The sequence below is a fragment of the Humulus lupulus genome, chromosome 6, assembly GCF_963169125.1.
Source record: "Humulus lupulus chromosome 6, drHumLupu1.1, whole genome shotgun sequence".
Lineage (NCBI taxonomy): Eukaryota > Viridiplantae > Streptophyta > Magnoliopsida > Rosales > Cannabaceae > Humulus > Humulus lupulus.
In genome coordinates this window covers 3,232,634-3,250,222 of record NC_084798.1, presented here as the reverse complement: position 1 = coordinate 3,250,222, position 17,589 = coordinate 3,232,634, and the positions used below count along the sequence as shown (strand labels likewise).

The following is a 17,589-nucleotide window of genomic DNA, read 5'->3' as shown; positions in this document are numbered from 1 at the left end:
TCTGGAGTACTAACTACTGTCCTATGTCTAGTGATACCATACTCATTGTACAATATGTCAAACTCATGGTTTATAAATTCTATGCCATTATCGGTTCTAAGAGTCTTAATTCTAGAGTTTGTTTGATTTTCCACCTGATTTTTCCATACTTTAAATTTTTCTAGACATTCATCTTTAGTCCTAAGTAAATATACCCAAACACATCTAGAATAATCATCTACTATAGATAGAAAGTAATGTTTACCTGAGTGTGTTGGTATTTTGCTAGGCCCCCATAAATCCGAATGAATGTACTCCAAGACTCCTTTGGTATTGTGCTTTGCTGCAGTGAATTTAATTTTATGCTGCTTTCCAAATACACATGCTTCACAGAAAGGTAATGCACAGGTCTTCAACTTGTGTATGCTTCCTTGTTTGTGAAGCTCTCTCAGCCCTTGCTCACTGATATGTCACATCCGTTGGTGCCACAGATGCATCTCACTTTCTTGGGTCTTAACAACAGATGCTTCAGCAATTGCTACAGTTTCTCCTTCCAGTACGTACAGTCCATTAACTTTCTTCCCTTTCATCACTACTAGAGAGCCACTAGTGATTTTCAAGATGCCATTTGTAGACTTATAGCTGTATCCTTCATCTTCCAAAGATCCGAGAGAAATCAAGTTTCTCCTCAATTCTGGTATATGCCTCACATTTGTCAATACCTTGACCTCACCATTAAATTGTTTAACAGCTACCTTGCCAATGCCATGGACCCTGCAAGAAACATCATTACCCATTAGTACTTTACCACCATTAATTTCTTTATAATCAAAAAATGATTCTTGATTGGGCCACATATGAAATGTGCATCCCGAATCAAGAATCCACTCCCTTGTCATGGTGGTTTCTGAGATGGAGAACAATTCTCCTTCTGAGACACGTTCATCTTCTCCTTCTGCTACAGCAGCTGAATCATTTTGAGATTTAATTCCTTGCTGGTATTTGTTCTCATTACGAAATTAATTGTAGATGGGTCTTCTCTGGTCCTGGTTTGATCTGGACCCTTGCTGATTTCTTAACAGATTGCAAAATCTCTTGATATGTCCTGCCTTTCAACAGTGGTAACATGTTCTTGAATCCTTTCCTCTTGATTTAGAACGTGAGTGAAATGGTGTATGGTTTCTTGAAGAGCTTCTCTTTGTTGATCTTCCACGAACAAAGTAAGCTTCATCCTTCTTGGATTCTTTCTCCAACTGAAGTTCAAAATCTTTGGACTTCAATGCTCCAAGAACTCCATCTAGTGAGATGATATTTCTTCCATACTTTATTGCAGCTTTCACTTCTTGGTATGCCATTGGTAATGAGCGCAACAAGATTATTGCTTGACTTTCCTCATCCACCTTGTGCTCGATATTTGCCAAACCTACAATGATTTCATTGAATTTGTCAATGTTTTCATCTAGAGAAATAACAGGATTCATTATAAAACTATAAAGCCTTTCAAGTAAATTAATCTTGTTAGAAACAGAAGGCTTTAAATATAGTTTTTCCATCTTATCCCATAATCCATTTGCCGTAGTCTCTGATGTCAATTTCCTTCGCACTCCATTTGATAGGTACATGATTATGGTGTAATAGGCCATTTCTTCCATCTCAACTATTTCTTCAGGTTTCTTATCAGCCAGCAACTTCTGATCTCCAAGAATCTTGGCTACTTTTTGGTGTACCAAAATTCCTTTAAGACTTTCTCTCCACAATGAGAAATCGTTTGTACCATCAAATTTCTCAAGCTAGAACTTGGCCATGGTTGACATAGTCTTCTAACTTGTGCTCTGTATCAGTTGTAATGCGGAAGCTCTAGGATCTTGAACTTTCTTCTCCCGTTTTGATCAACAACCTGGCTCTGATTTTGTTGGAAATGAGGATAAATTTCCCAGTTCAAGAACCTCATATGAATCTCGGAAAACCAGAGATGAATCTAAGAACACAAATCAGTAAGACTACTTATCAAACAATTAGAAAATGAAAAATATGAAAGCATAAATCAACACAAGTATATATACTGGTTTAGAACAAGATCAATGTGATCTTGAACCTAATCCAGTTTTAGGAACCACTATCTCTTCTTTATTCAATCAACGAAATGAGTACAAGGCTTCAATGGAGCTTCTTGGAACAATCTTGGATCAAACTCTCTAAACACTCAATCACACAGGTGTTTTCCTCTCCATCCCTGAGTAAGCACTTTCCCAACAATTGTGCTTTTCAATACAGTTCCCCAAACCCAGCTCTCACAACCTTCTCAATACTCAATCTTGACTTCCACACTTGAGCTCTCTCGTCTAATCTGGCTTTTCTGTTGTTTCATCTGTGTATTTCTCTTCACTGTGTTCTTCTCTCTTCCTTTTTTTCTCTTCTCTGTTTTGTGTCTTCTAACAAGTGAATCCCACAAGTCCTTTTATAGACCAAGGACTGAAAGCTAATGAGGTTGTTATGATAGTTGAGAACCAAACAACTCATTAACAGAATTAGTTGGGATTTGGAGAAACTACTCCCACAATCTTCTAGTTTACAAACCAAAATTAAATCTCCACCTGAATATTCTTGTCACGACCTAAGGCCTAGGCTGTGACAAATTTGTAATATCCATAATTTTTGTAGACAAAGGTCAAATTTTGACCCTTGTTGGAATATAGTCTTTATAAATGATCATTTAGTTTATATTAGATAATACTATAATTTTAAGTCAAAAAAATGGAATAACTCCTATAATTATATATAAAAATATTAGTGATAAAAACAAGATCATTTATCACTATACGTAGAATAATAATAACCCCACAGTTATGTAGTCAACAAACAGTTAAATTTAATAAGTCATAAAACACCCAAAATAATACTTAGAATCCACCATTCTTCATTCCTAACTATTACATAGCTAATTTAGATAGACATACCATTAGGTTCCAAATTAAATACATATATAATGTTCAAAAGATAGGACTATGACACTAAACACATTGGCTTCATCAATAATTCACTTTATCCACAATCGCGTCACTAGGGGGTGAGCTTATAAAGCCTAGTAGGAAAACAATTAATATCATAAGACCCAAAAGTTTAATACAACCCCTGCATGGTTAGCTTTCAAAACAAAACATATATCATCCTGTGATCCGTAAGGGGAAAGACCGGGTAAGCTGTGCAATCCCACACCGCCTGGGGAAGGTCAAGTGTGATGATTCTAAGACTGTGTAGGTATGGGACTACACAGTTGAAGAGGGCTTAAATGGATTGATGGGTACTGCCTATATCAACAAGATGCATCTTCTTTTCGGTAGCCCATCACTTGAGAACTCCAAAGTTAAGCGTGCTTGACTTGGGGTAATCTAGGGATGGGTGACCTCCTGGGAAGTTTTCCTAGGAAGCATGTGAGTGAGGACAAAGCATGCTGAAAAGACTCGTGTTGGTTTGTAGGGCCAGTCGTCATTCCAGAAAGCAGCCATAGTGACGTGGGACGTCACAAACCACAAATAATCATAAGAGCATAGCTACAAGTTCACATCACATCGTCCACTAGACCCCTAGTTCCCATTACCCACCATAGAAAAACCGACATCCTAAACCCGGTAACCGGACCTGATAACCACCACAAGAGGAGGCTTAGAACGCTTCCAGTATACAGATGTTAGGTATTTACACCTATAGGTGAGTGGACAACTGATCTACCTATGACGACACAGAGACTAGGTCGTGAAACAACAACATGCACAAATCATGTTCACTATGACTTTCATTGGTATAACCAAGTGCAGGTAAACATGAAAAGAAATAAACATATTCCCTTTATATTTTAGAAAATTGGGCAGCATAACAGCTGCATTTGAATAAAACCGAAAAATCATAACCTGCATAAATAAGTGAACAAAAATATATTCGGCACTCAATGCCCTCAAAACAGAACAAAAAACATGCATATTAAATTTTCAATTTTTCAAACATTTTATAAATATAAAAATTGATATATGTTTAATGCAATTCAATACGAGTAAAATAAGTCTAATAGTCAAGTTGAGTCCCTACCTCCTTAGAATTTTCAATCTGAGCCCAAAACGACGCTCCTAAGCTCAACGATGATCCTATAGTGATTTAGTTCAATTTTAATATCACGTTTCTCCTACGTGCATCAAATGAGCAAACAATTATCATTGTTGCATTCCTTATTCAAAATCGTGTCCAACGATATATAATATGACCATATTTAAAATTTCAAGTTCTAGAACCTCACCCAAGCTATGCACAATAGGAGTTGGTGGTAGCAGTGAGCGGTGTACCGGAAGCGTCGACGAATATATGCATGGCATATATCAAAATGATCCCCTCAGTGAGTACATCACAAATATGCAACTCATTAGCCCAAACAACTATCATTGTCGCCGAAAAATGTTTCCAAAGGGGCAGAGATACCTAAAATCTCGTCGGAGAAAAATGGTGAGTTGTTCGAAATGGTTTAGTGGGTTTTGTTCTTCTCTCCATGCTGGTTCCAATGGTACCACCCACTCGTCGAGAGGTGGTCAGAGTTCACCGGAAAGTCACCTCAAAGTTTCGACAGCGAAACTTCAGAATGATCGTACTGGCGTGTCCTTGCTCCAATTTCCACCGAACTTCAGGAGTGAGGTCATTGCCAGCCACTAGTGGCAAAACTCCAGCGCGTGGCGGCAATGGGGTCCGGCGATGGTTGGGTCTAGAGCTTTGTGAGCTTGTCAAGAGAGGAAGAAAAAAAATAAAGAACAAAAATGGAAAGGTGGAGCCAGGGAGAGAGAAATGGAAGAAGAAAGGAAAGTAATTATTTTTAAGAGAAATGAAGTGGGTCCCACTACTTAAAATAAAATAATATTTTATTTTTCTTTTGACTTTTCAACTACAAAAAGTCTAAGGTCTTACTATTCTTATTTTTTAAACTAAAAGTAAATAATAGCAATAAAATGAAATGCTAGACAAATAGATTTAATTTAAATTTCAATAAGAAACAATTAAAATTTTATATCGTAAAATTTCCTATTGAAATCTTTTTTGGCCAAGGTCTAGTTTGTAAATGATAAATTTTATAAATAAAGGTTATCGTTGGTCTAATTAGAGTTTGCTTGGAATTTAGATAGAGTTCAATTTATGGACTAATATTAACTAGTTTGGTCAATATTGTAGTGAAAGTTAGACTTGGAGTCAAAGGAGAGAGAGAACGCTAGCAAAAGAGTTGTGAGAAAAAAAAGAGGACTGAGAAGTGATGAGAAATAAAATTACAACTTATATTATATGTACTCTATGGACTAACTAGTTAGGTCAATATTACAACTTATATATATATATATATTCTATGAAAACTAGATATTATATGTAAAGGAAATTACTAAAACAACCTTAAATATTAAACTATACATACCTAGAAATTCTTGCATATTATCCAAAGAATAAAAAAAGGTTATATATCTCTGTGTGTGAGCTCTACTAAAGGTCATACAATGACCATTTTGAGTCATTCTTCTTTAACATTTAGCCATCACTTCTTAAAACTACTTATCAATTATTATATTATTTTATAATCTAATCTAATTTATTATTTCTTCTATTTCTTAATGAAATCATATGATAAGTATATAAATTAGTTTTGTTTTATTAATGTTTTTGTAGATTTTGAGAGAAAAAGGTTTCAAACAAACAATTCCTTCAGTTCATATTGATGATGGTGAAGTGATCACTCTTGAAAAGACAACACGTGCACTAAGAAGGGCTGCCCATTTCTTGTCAGCCTTACAAACTAGTGATGGACATTGGCCTGCTGAAAATAGTGGCCCTATGTACTTCTTACCCCCATTTGTTAGTATTTTAATATATTATGTCTTTTTTTTTCTTATTCAATATAAGGTAGTTCTTCGGTGTACTGAAAAGAAAAAAAAAGCGTACCGGTGTACTTTTTTTTAGTTTTTGGTTTGGAAATTATTTTTATCGCAAATTTTTGTATGGTTGTGTATATTGTAGTTATTTAAAACATTTTGCAAATTTTTTAGAAATTTTGAATAATTTACAATGTAGAAAACAAAGTTCAAATAGTTTGTTGCACTCGTGACTGGTTTTTTAACATATTTGAATCTTATTTAGGGCACTGTAAATTATTCGAAATTTTTTAAAAATTTATAGAATGCTCTAAATAACTACAATGAACGAAGTTTTAAAAAATCACTGAAAATATTTCCCGAACTAAAAACACCAAAAGGGTACACCGGTATGCCCATTTTTCGTGTACACCGTAGAATCCTCCTTTAATATATACAATTTCTAGTTTTTATCTTTAAGGACATTAACATAACATTTTGTTTATTTTGTTGTAGGTCATGTGTCTATACATTACAGGTCACCTTAATACCATTTTCACTAGTGAACATCGTAAGGAAATTTTTCGTTACATACATTATCATCAGGTATAGATGCTTATTCAACTAAAATTTGATTATGGTATTCATCTTTGTCAAATTTTGTTAGAAATTTTAGCCTTTAATAATAACATAAACATTTCACAAAGACAATTTATTATTGCAAAACAATAACATATATAGAGAATTTTTTATATAGGGGCTTCACTTTAAGCTCTATCGGTAGGACTCTTCAGTGTTCTCGACCTGTGAACAGTTTTCGGTGCAATTTTTTTTTATGACCATGTATATTGTAGTTATTTAGAGCATTTCTGTAAATTTTCAAAAAATTCTGAATGGTTTACAGCACCGAAAACTAGGTTCAAACATGTTGTTTTCCACTCGCATAAAAAAAAATAGTCACACTTGCAACAACATGTTTAAACCTAGTTTTCGGTACTGTAAACTATTCAGAATTTTCTAAAAATCGCGCAGATGCTCTAAATAACTACAATATACACGGTCATAAAAAAATCGCGCTGAAAATTGTTCAAAGGTTGATAACACTGAGAGTTCCACCAATAAGACTTAAAGTGAAACCCCTATATACAAGAATTGTCTTATATATATATATATTCATTTTATATTTATAATACCTTCATTGAACACCATCATTTTGTTGTGACATTTAGAATGAAGATGGTGGGTGGGGACTGCATGTAGAGGGCCGTAGCTCAATGTTTGGGACAGCATTTAACTACATTTGTTTGCGTTTACTTGGAGAAGAATTGCCTAAAGATGGTCAAGATAATGCTTGTGCAAGAGCAAGAAAATGGATTCTTGACCATGGTAGTGCAACAAACATACTCTCTTGGGGAAAGACTTGGCTTTCGGTATGAAATGAGATCATTTCAATGCTAAAATATAATAGACAGTATATAGTTATTGTTCTTGATTAACTGATTAATTACTATTATTTTATTTTATTTTTCGTAGATGCTTGGAGTCTTTGATTGGAGTGGTTGCATTCCAATGCCTCCTGAATTTTGGATTCTTCCTGCTTTTTCAGCTATACATCCATGTTGGTTATATTTATATCTTTAATTAAATATAAATACTTATAGTTTGTTAGATGTTTTTCTTAATTATTTTGTCTTTCTAAACATTATTGTAGCTAAGATATGGTGCTATTGTCGATTGGTTTATATGCCTATGTCATATTTGTATGGAAAAAGATTTGTTGGTCCCATCACACCACTTATTCTACAATTGAGGGAGGAACTTTATGCTCAACCATATAATGAAATCAATTGGAGGAATGCACGTCATCAATGTGCTAAGGTATGAAACACATACACACAAAAAAATATGTATGTATGTAGCCATCCACAGGCAAATATTAACATATATTATATCATATATATTAGGGGCAGGCAACATCCAAACCAATTCAATTACACCGAACCAATCAAATCCAATTACAATTGAATTGGATTGGATTTGAATAATTAGATTGGATTGGATGGCAGATGACACACTGTCAAAATCCAATTACAAACCGATCAAATCTAATTATATATAATATATATTAAAAAGTATTTAATTATTTATATTTCTTTTAATACATTGTTATTGGCTAACTATTAGTCTTCCCTTATACACTTCAAGACCTAATTAGAAGAGAAAATACTAAAAAAAACGCATATATTCTCATCATTCTCTCAAATTTTTACAAAACTACTTTAAACTTGTAAGATTGATAACTTTATGTAGTTTGAATCTAAATGGATGGTGTTGTTTAGTTTTTAAGTGATCTTTTGTATGCTTTTAAGTTGATATTGAAAATCAAGTTCCAACTCAGTTTCGGAAAAAAAAAAATGAGGTTCCAACTTGAAATCCAATTAAAAAACCGAACTAATCCAATTACTAATTTGATTGGATTAGATGATTTTCAAAATCTAACATTTAATTAAATTGGTTTAGATTAGTACAAAAATATTGTATTGAATCGAATGTCCACTCTAATATATATATATATTTATATTGATATTTTTATAAGTAAATATTGTACGTACATGATGACTTTATTATATAATATTGTAGGAGGATCTTTATTGTGAACGTCATTGGGTACAAAATTTTGCATGGGATAGTATGTACCTATTTGTCGAGCCTCTTTTGAGTCGTTGGCCTTTGAAAAAATTTATAAGAGAGAAAGCTCTTCAAGTAACCATGAAGCATATTCATTACGAAGATGAGAATAGTCGATACATTACTATTGGATGTGTAGAAAAGGTGATCAAAATATTTAAGCATACATTCAAATACTGTTTACCTTATATATATATATATATGTGGAAATTCTTCTACAAGGGCTTCACTTTAAGTCCTACCAGTGGAGCTCTCAGTGTTCTCGACCTTTGAACAGTTTTCGGCACGAATTTTTTTTATAACCGTAAATATTGTAGCTGTTTAGAGCATCAGCGTGATTTTCAGAAAATTCTGAATAGTTTACGGTACCGAAAACTTGGTTCAAATATGTTGTTGCACGCGTGACTAATTTTTTTTTATGCACGTAGAAATCAACATGTTTGAACCTAGTTTTTGATACTGTAAACTATTCGAAATTTTCTGAAAATTTACAGGATGCTCTAAATAGTTACAATATACACGGTCATAAAAAAAAATCGCGCCGAAAACTATTCACGAATCGAGAAACACTGAGAGCCCTATCGGTAGAACTTAAAGTGAAGCCCCTATATAAAAATGGTCATATATATATATATATATACGAAGATATCCAATTCAATCACACACTTTTCGAACAAAACTTATAAGGTATTATCTTAATTATAATTTATATATATATAGTTGCTCACATTATTTTTTTAAGACAGGCGTTATGTATGCTTGCATGTTGGGTTGAAGATCCAAATGGTGACTATTTCAAAAGGCATCTTGCTAGGGTTCCAGACTTCATATGGATTGCTGAAGATGGATTGAAGATACAAGTTAGTACTACATGCAACACTTAGACTAAATTGAACATAACTAACTCTTCTTCTTAACATGTAGTATACACATACATTATATCACATTTTATACACACATGCACCCAAAAAAATGGAAGTATATATTTATATATAATGGGACTGCAGTGTATCTACTTTTTTGACAACATAAGTGCAGCCGGTTTGTGTTTTCTACACCTCGATAATCTTTTTTTCCAATTTTTTTTATATGACAGTGGACATTGTAATCATCTAAGACACCCTGTAAAATTTCAAGAAATTCCGAATAATTTACCGTGTTGAAAATAAGGTTCAAACAGTTGATTTTTACACGAGTATACAAAAAATAAACACGAGTGCAATACGTTGTTTGAACCATGTTTTCGATACCATAATTTATTCAGAGTTTCTTAAAAGTTTGTAGGATGTTCTATCAAAGTGCTGAAAATAGAAAGTGTATATTGCAAAAAAGTAAATGTATTATAATCGCTCTATATATATATATATATATATATAACAATGCATCCTTTATGTTTGTATTTTTAACAATGGATCTATATTATTAAGTGATATTTTCAAATACATTTTATCATAAAAAAAATATAGAAAATTGGTTTGATAAAATATAAAAAAACAAAATGTAATATAATATAATATAATTTACACCTTTATTAATTTTTGTAGAGTTTTGGTAGCCAATTGTGGGATGCTACTCTTGCAATTCAAGCTTTTCTTGCAAGTAACCTTGTTGATGAAATTGGACCAACTTTGGCTAAAGGTCATGACTTCATTAAGAAATCTCAGGTTAGTACTAATTCAAAAGAGAATTAATTAGTACTTATCTCATAATAACACTTTTTGTGTAAAACAATAATTACAATCCTAGAAGACCTAATTATTCTATACATAATGATAATTATTATTATAAAAGGTCAAAGACAATCCTTCAGGCGACTTCAAAAGTATGTATCGCCACATTTCTAAGGGATCATGGACATTTTCTGATCAAGATCATGGATGGCAACTTTCTGATTGTACCACAGAAGGTTTAAAGGTTATAATTAGTTTAATTATTATTTAACCAAATATTGTTCCTCTCTTAATTTTTTCTTTTATTTTCTTAATTTTCACACACCAATCTGTTGATTATACATTACAGTGTTGCATATTGTTGTCGATGATGCCACCGGAGATTGTTGGAGAAAATATGGAAGCTGAGAAATTATATGATACTGTCAATGTAATACTTTCTTTGCAGGTGAGAAAATATATATATATATATATATGATTTTTTATTTATCTTTTGTTAAACTTGCATTTTAATGATTAGCCACAACATACCAAATGGCCTTGATATATGAAGACAAATAAATAGATCTATTGATTGAAAGGGAAACAATACAATAATATATATATATAAGATAAAATGAGACATAAATACCAAATAAAATTTCATAACTTGCCCAAATCCTAAATCTCAAATTCATTGGCAAGCATTCTCTTAAGATTTCTGATTTCATCAATCATCTGAATTTTACATTACATTATTCTTTTTTAAAGCTCTCATTTCTTTAAATACAGCCCCTTTTTAAAAGTAATTTCACATGAGGACAAGTTAGCAATAAATGCTATAAAAGTAAGAGTGACAACTTTTAAATGTGAGACAACATAGTTTGAATTAGGATACATTGTACAAGATTTGGCATACATTGAATTAGAATTAAGTTTTTAACAAAGATTAGGGGATGTGGAATCACTTCTAATTTCTAACATAAATTGTGTCAATTATGATAAGAGTGTTGTTATTAGGTGTCCAATATCACATTAGTTGACACTCTGTGATTGGTTATAGAGATACTCCTAATATTTATTAAATTCAAATAAGTGAGACTCGATATTGAATTGCACCAATAACAATATGTCATTTTCTTGTGGTATTAGGCACTAGTAGTGTCCCTTAGCAATTCTCTTATGATCATAATTAGAATTTGAAGGATCAATAACACTATAATTCATATTGGGAACAACATGAATGTTCCAATTGGTCATGAAAGATAGACTTTTGGAATCTTTATTAGTATGAATTCACTTGTTAATTAGAAGAACCTAACAACCACGAGAATAAGAAAGATCCAATTATGAATTTAATTTTCACAATTAATTATTCTTACCTAAAGAAAATATAGAAACCTCTTTTTTTATATCACTATATTTATGTGTCAATTATAACCTTGTTGAATTTTGACTTATTTTAGAGTAAAAACGGTGGTGAAGCAGCTTGGGAGCCTGCTAGATCACCGGCATGGCTGGAAGTAAGTAGTTAATATATATATATTTATATATTGCAACACTGGTGTATCTTTTTTCTATTTTCGGCACCTGGATAGATATAATCATAAATTTTGTTTATATGACGGTGTACATTATAGTTATTTAGAACATCTTACAAATTTTCAAAAAATTCTGAATCAGTTATGGTACTGATGAAAACAGTGTCTAAATTGTCGCACTCGTGCCTGTTTTTGTGTGTACGCGTGTAAAATTTGACAGTTTGAATCCTGTTTTTGGCTTCGTAAACTATTTTGAATTTTTTGAAAATTTTTCAGGATATTCTAACAATGTACACCGTCATATAAAAAAATTTGGGATTATAACTAGCCAGGTGTCGAAAATAGAAAAAAAAAATACACTGGTATTGCAAAAAAAAAAGATACGTTGTAATCATTCCTTATATATATATATATATAGTTGCAATATTTTTTTTCTAAATTAAGAATAAATGTAATTTTTGTGTTTGGATTAATTCAAATTCAGATGTTAAATCCTCTGGAATTTCTTGAAGAAATTGTTATTGAGCATGAGTATGTGGAATGCACTTCTACTGCAATCCAAGCTTTAGTACTATTCAAGAAGCTATATCCAGGGCATAGGGAACAAGAAATTAAGATGTTCATAAAAGGAGCTGTTCAGTTTTTGGAAAACAAACAAAGACATGATGGTTCATGGTTAGCATCATCACTCATTCTAAACTGCATATATAAACAAAACATTTTGAAAGTTGTTGATTTTTGTATATATGTATAAAGTAAACTATTTATATACGAATACTCTATATAAGAATAACCTTTATTTTAGTATTAAAAAAAATTTGGTTCCAATTTAGGCTATTTATAAATAATGTAATTAGTTAAACGTTTTTTAAGTCATGCATTAAGAAGGTATAGTAATAATTATGTATACAGTCAAATAAATATATGTATTATGTTATTTATTTGTGCTCAAAGGAGAAAATCAAAGATTTATTCCACATTTGATTACATGAATATTACTTTTAAATATATAATAGTTTATTAGGGAGTTTTTATTGTTATTGTTGTTAAAGTTTATACTTTTGAGTGTTTGAAAAAAAATTTGTACGGATGCTTCTATTTAGTTGTAAGCTCTCAATTAGAATACAATTAGTTTAGTCCCAATGATATTATTATATAGATGTTTTACTGTATATAGGTATGGCAATTGGGGAATTTGCTTCACATATGCTTCGTGGTTTGCCCTTGGAGGACTAGCCGCAGTTGGTAAAACTTACAACAACAGTCCAACTATGCGCAAGGGAGTTGAATTCCTACTCAAAAAACAAACATTTGATGGCGGTTGGGGAGAGAGCTACCTTTCATGCCCTAAAAAGGTATCATTTTAAGTGTTCTCTTGTGTTAATTTGTTCGTTCATCCCTTAAAAGGAAGCAATTGGGAAGTACTTGACTTTTAATTAAGTGATGTTGTCCAGACAACATCTCTCTCTATTTTTATTTATTATTTATTTTATCGTAGATTGTATCATCATAAGATTGGAAAGAGGATACAATACAAATAGATGGAATGAAAGATTTCATCCAACTAAATTTATTGTCTAACTTGAGAACATACTTTATCTATGTTTGAGGTTTAAAATAAAATAACCCACATAAGATAGGGATGCCCCAATTTTTTTTTTTTTTTTTTGACAATAAATTAAGCTACAATTTAAAATGATTAAAATAGATATACCAAACATATGATTTTGAAAAATATTTTTATTTGCTTTTAATATAAAAAGTTATTTTAATAACATCCTACATATTGTATTGGTATATTTATATAATTAAATTATGCTTTTAATATAATTACAAGTGTTTACATTTTATTTACTTGAGTATTTTTATAATGTAATTAGTTAATATATATCTATATATATTATGAGTAGTGTAATTTATAACTTATTGGGTCTCTTGGCAAAATGGTCTATTTTTTAAAATCATTTTGTACTCTAACCTAGTTTTAATAATTCTTTGCAAAATGGCTTCTCATAATTTAGTCGACAGCTTGTCAAAAATTTAGACAGGTAGTCAAAAAAATCAAACAATTGGTCGACAAGTTTAGACAGCTGGTCGAATTTTAGACAAAGGCTATTTTGCAAAAAAATTATCAAAATTAGACCGAAGTACAAAATCACTTAAAAAAAATCATTTTCATCAATTTCTCTAATTTATTAACATGAAGTATATAACTTTTTTTACAATTCATTTTTATCTTCTCATATATAACCATGTGTGAATAATGGTATTAATTTTGATTGTATTATAGGAATATGTAGCATTTCCAGAAAATAGATCAAACTTAGTACAAACTTCATGGGCTATGATGGCATTGATTCATGCTGGACAAGCAGAAAGAGACCCAACACCTCTTCATCGAGCTGCGAAGCTCATTATCAATTCTCAAATGGAAAATGGTGATTTTCCAGAACAGGTATATATATAAATATATTTTCTTTAGCAATATTACTTTTAATGAAAAAATTAATGAGAACAAACATTACTAAGGAATATATATAGTATGTTCTAAAATACCTTATTAAAAGTTTTATTTCTATAAGTTGATCTGATCATGAAATTAAATTCTCTTTTCTCTTAATTTATTTGAATCCAAAAATAAAAATAATCTTTTGAAATTGTTGTCTCCTAAAAGTAAAGTTCAATTTATTTTTGTCTAACAAATAAATAATTGATTTTATTTTATTATGACCCATGCCAGGAAATAGTTGGAGTTTTCAAGATGAATTGTCCACTACATTATCCATTATACAAAAACATTTTTCCATTATGGGCGCTTGCAGAGTATCGCAATCGAGTTCTATTGCCATGCAAAGAACAAGTAAAAGATCGAAGCACTTAATTAATAATTAATGTGTGTGGTTAAAACTAATAAAGCTCTAGCTTGGTGTGTACGTAGTTATGATTTATGCTTAAGTATAAGACATTATTATGAGTACAAATTAATAATAGACTTCGTAATTAATAATATCCATTATAAGAAGTCTTTTATTATAATTTAGAATGTAGTCTTTGAAGCTTGATGTTCACTTTCTCTATTTGAATAATTTGAGGAAAATGTTAATGCCTATTAATTATGAAATAAAGATTGCTCTCATATTATTGATACACTTTTATTTATTGGTACAGATTATTTGTCAAAATTGGTTTTCCTTGATTTTATTCATTCACCTTTAGGTAATATATATACAATATTACAAGCTAAAGTCGGGCTACAACTATGTATATAAGCTAGAATTATGGCTATTATACCATTGACCAAATCATAAATATATACACAGAATATACATATTATAAAAATATAAGATTATTGTGATATTATAATTGTAACGCCCTACTTCCTTAGAGTCGTTCCTAATTGAGTTTAAATCGTGCAGTTAACTCGCTAATCGAGGTTTTAAGACAAAAGTGTAGCTAAACCATAAATAAAGTCACATAATTTGAAAATATATCCAATCATTGAAAATTATAAAGCGTTTGACATTTGGGATCCCAAAATAATGTTTAGAAATATTACAACTCAAAAATATAATTAAATTCGATTAAACGAAAAAATTTAGGTTTAATACAAACATCTCCCAAAAATACCACTGGCCGTGGCAGCCAGGCAGGCCAAACATGTACGCGTCGCTTCACGCTCTCTGTACTCATGGTTGGTCGACTTTCCCCTTGCCCTTACCTGCACCTTAGAGCACCCGTGAGCCGAAACCCAACAAGAAAACTTCACACAAGCAAATAACATATGCATTGCTACCAATTAGCATTCAATAAATCTGCCAACAGGTTAAACACATACGTCCATGCCATCCCAGGCACTTTACCGGGCTCTGGGTTCGCAGTCTACACCGTGAGGATATCCCAAGTATCCCATAGGGTCTCGCCCTAGCAACTAGCACTCCACGTGCTAAACGCTGCTCCCGGCACCTTACCGTACTCGGCCTTCGCCGTTCTCGGCCCTCGCCGTTCTTGGCCCTCGTCGTTCCCGACCCTTGGCATTCATTCACACATGTATGCACACATAGCATAATTAAACAAATAATTAAACACGTATAAACATGATCAATGGGGCTACGATGTAATGCCCCGAATTTCCTAATAAGGATTAGGACCTTGATTAGGAGGCCGGGAGGGCCATAATTGATTTATTATGTTATTTAGTGATCATATGCATGTTTATGTGAATTATATTATTATATGATGATAAATGCATGCATATGGGTGTATTTATAATTATAAGTGCATTTTGGTAATTTGGCCCATTGAGGGCATAATTGTGTATTTTTGTGCATGTGTAACGACCCGAATTTTCTTAACTAGACCCACCGAACACGACTATGACTATCCGGGGTCAACTGGACCCTTACGGTCAACTTTGGTAAAAATCGGACGTTAAAAACTAAATAAACTTTAGAGTAAACTTTTAGAAAATTTTACATGGGAGTACTTTGAAATAAAATAGTATTTGGATGGGATCCCATAGTTTTAAAAACAAAAAAGTAGTTAAACGTAGCTTAAGAAATAGTCTGTAGCCACATGGCTTTCTTTAGATAAACTAGTAAACATGAAACTGATGAAACTATTACTGGACTCAGCGGAATACTTAAGAGAACCCTGCAGGTCGGTTGTTTCACAGTATGCATACTTCAGACAGAATCCCCTCCAGCTCATTGCACTGCTCCTTAAGCTTTGCCCTTACCTATACACACAGAGTAACTGATGAGCTATAACGCTTAGTAAGGAAGCTAGCTACAACTCATGATTCTACTATTCTAAACAAACTTTTCATAACAGAAATGCATATCTCGAAACTGCAAACTGAGCAACACGTCTAGCATATTCACATAAGTCAAAGTGTTGCGTAACATACTGAAAACATATAACTGAGCCATCGTGTTATCTGTGGGGTTTTAATCCCAGTGTGGCCTCCACGGCCCAGAGCAACCTCACCTCCCGTACCAAAGGGGTACACTCCGCTAAAACACGATGACTCTACTGACTTGGCGGATAACCCCACTGTACGGCTGCATGGGGAATCCGCCGTCACAAGGCCTTGTATTGAGCCATCGAGTTATCTGTGGGGTCATGATCCCCGGGTGGCCTCCGCGGCCCAGAGAATACTCACATCCCGTGCCAAAAAGTTAATCTCCGCTAAAACTCGATGACTTTACGAACTGGACGGCGAACCCCACTACACGGCTGCATGGGATCCACCCTCACAAGGTTTCCCTTGACAGTCATAAACATTGCACATACATTCATGATAACTTTACTGCAGTAAGCACATTCAAACCCGATAGATGGGTACTATCATGCGCATCCAGCCATATAATCACACACATATATAGCATCTAGAATTTAACCAGCAATCTACAAACATGCAACCAATTCACTAGAATCACAACAAGCTAAGTTACTCTTGGTGTATACTTCCTTACCTCTTGTCCTTAGCTTTCGCGAATTATATCTTTGTGAGTATTTCCGATCGCGTTTAGACCCTATAATCATATTGGGACAATATTTCTTAGTTTATTCTTACTAAGATTCTAAAATATATAAGGGAAATTAAAAAAAAAAAAAAACTGAAATTCCCGACCCTGGCCCAAACCCGAGCCCTTGGGGTAAAATGACCATAATACCCCTCTCAGAATTCCAAACTCGAATTAGAAAATTATTATTTCCAATAATAATTTTATCCTAGGCCATGTTCGAAATTGCAAGTCAAAACTCCAATTATTTCTTAAAATTCCGTTTTCCGATGCTCGAGTCCAATTCACGAGCCCCGAGCCCACCTCTTGACCTTGAGACTTAAAATCGGTAATATTG

At 32.5% G+C, this 17,589-nt stretch overlaps 1 protein-coding gene across 1 annotated transcript; it reads left to right on the top strand.

The window, feature by feature from the left end:
- Positions 1–5,654: 5,654 nt before the first annotated feature.
- Positions 5,655–14,611, top strand: LOC133781423 (beta-amyrin synthase-like). Its single transcript, XM_062220397.1, has 15 exons — positions 5,655–5,853; positions 6,366–6,455; positions 7,079–7,279; positions 7,383–7,467; positions 7,561–7,727; positions 8,490–8,681; positions 9,284–9,397; positions 10,082–10,201; positions 10,329–10,451; positions 10,557–10,655; positions 11,653–11,709; positions 12,212–12,402; positions 12,905–13,082; positions 14,018–14,182; positions 14,468–14,611. The coding sequence occupies exons 1-15, from the start codon at positions 5,833–5,835 to the stop codon at positions 14,606–14,608; spliced, it is 1,944 nt and encodes a 647-aa protein (XP_062076381.1). The 5' UTR covers positions 5,655–5,832; the 3' UTR covers positions 14,609–14,611.
- Positions 14,612–17,589: the final 2,978 nt, after the last annotated feature.

Coding starts and splice junctions, on each gene's coding strand:
- LOC133781423 (XM_062220397.1), top strand. CDS start 5,833: ATGTACTTCTTACCCCCATTT. Junction 6,456..7,078: donor GTTACATACATTATCATCAG/GTATAGATGCTT, acceptor TGTGACATTTAG/AATGAAGATGGTGGGTGGGG. Junction 9,398..10,081: donor AAGATGGATTGAAGATACAA/GTTAGTACTACA, acceptor TAATTTTTGTAG/AGTTTTGGTAGCCAATTGTG.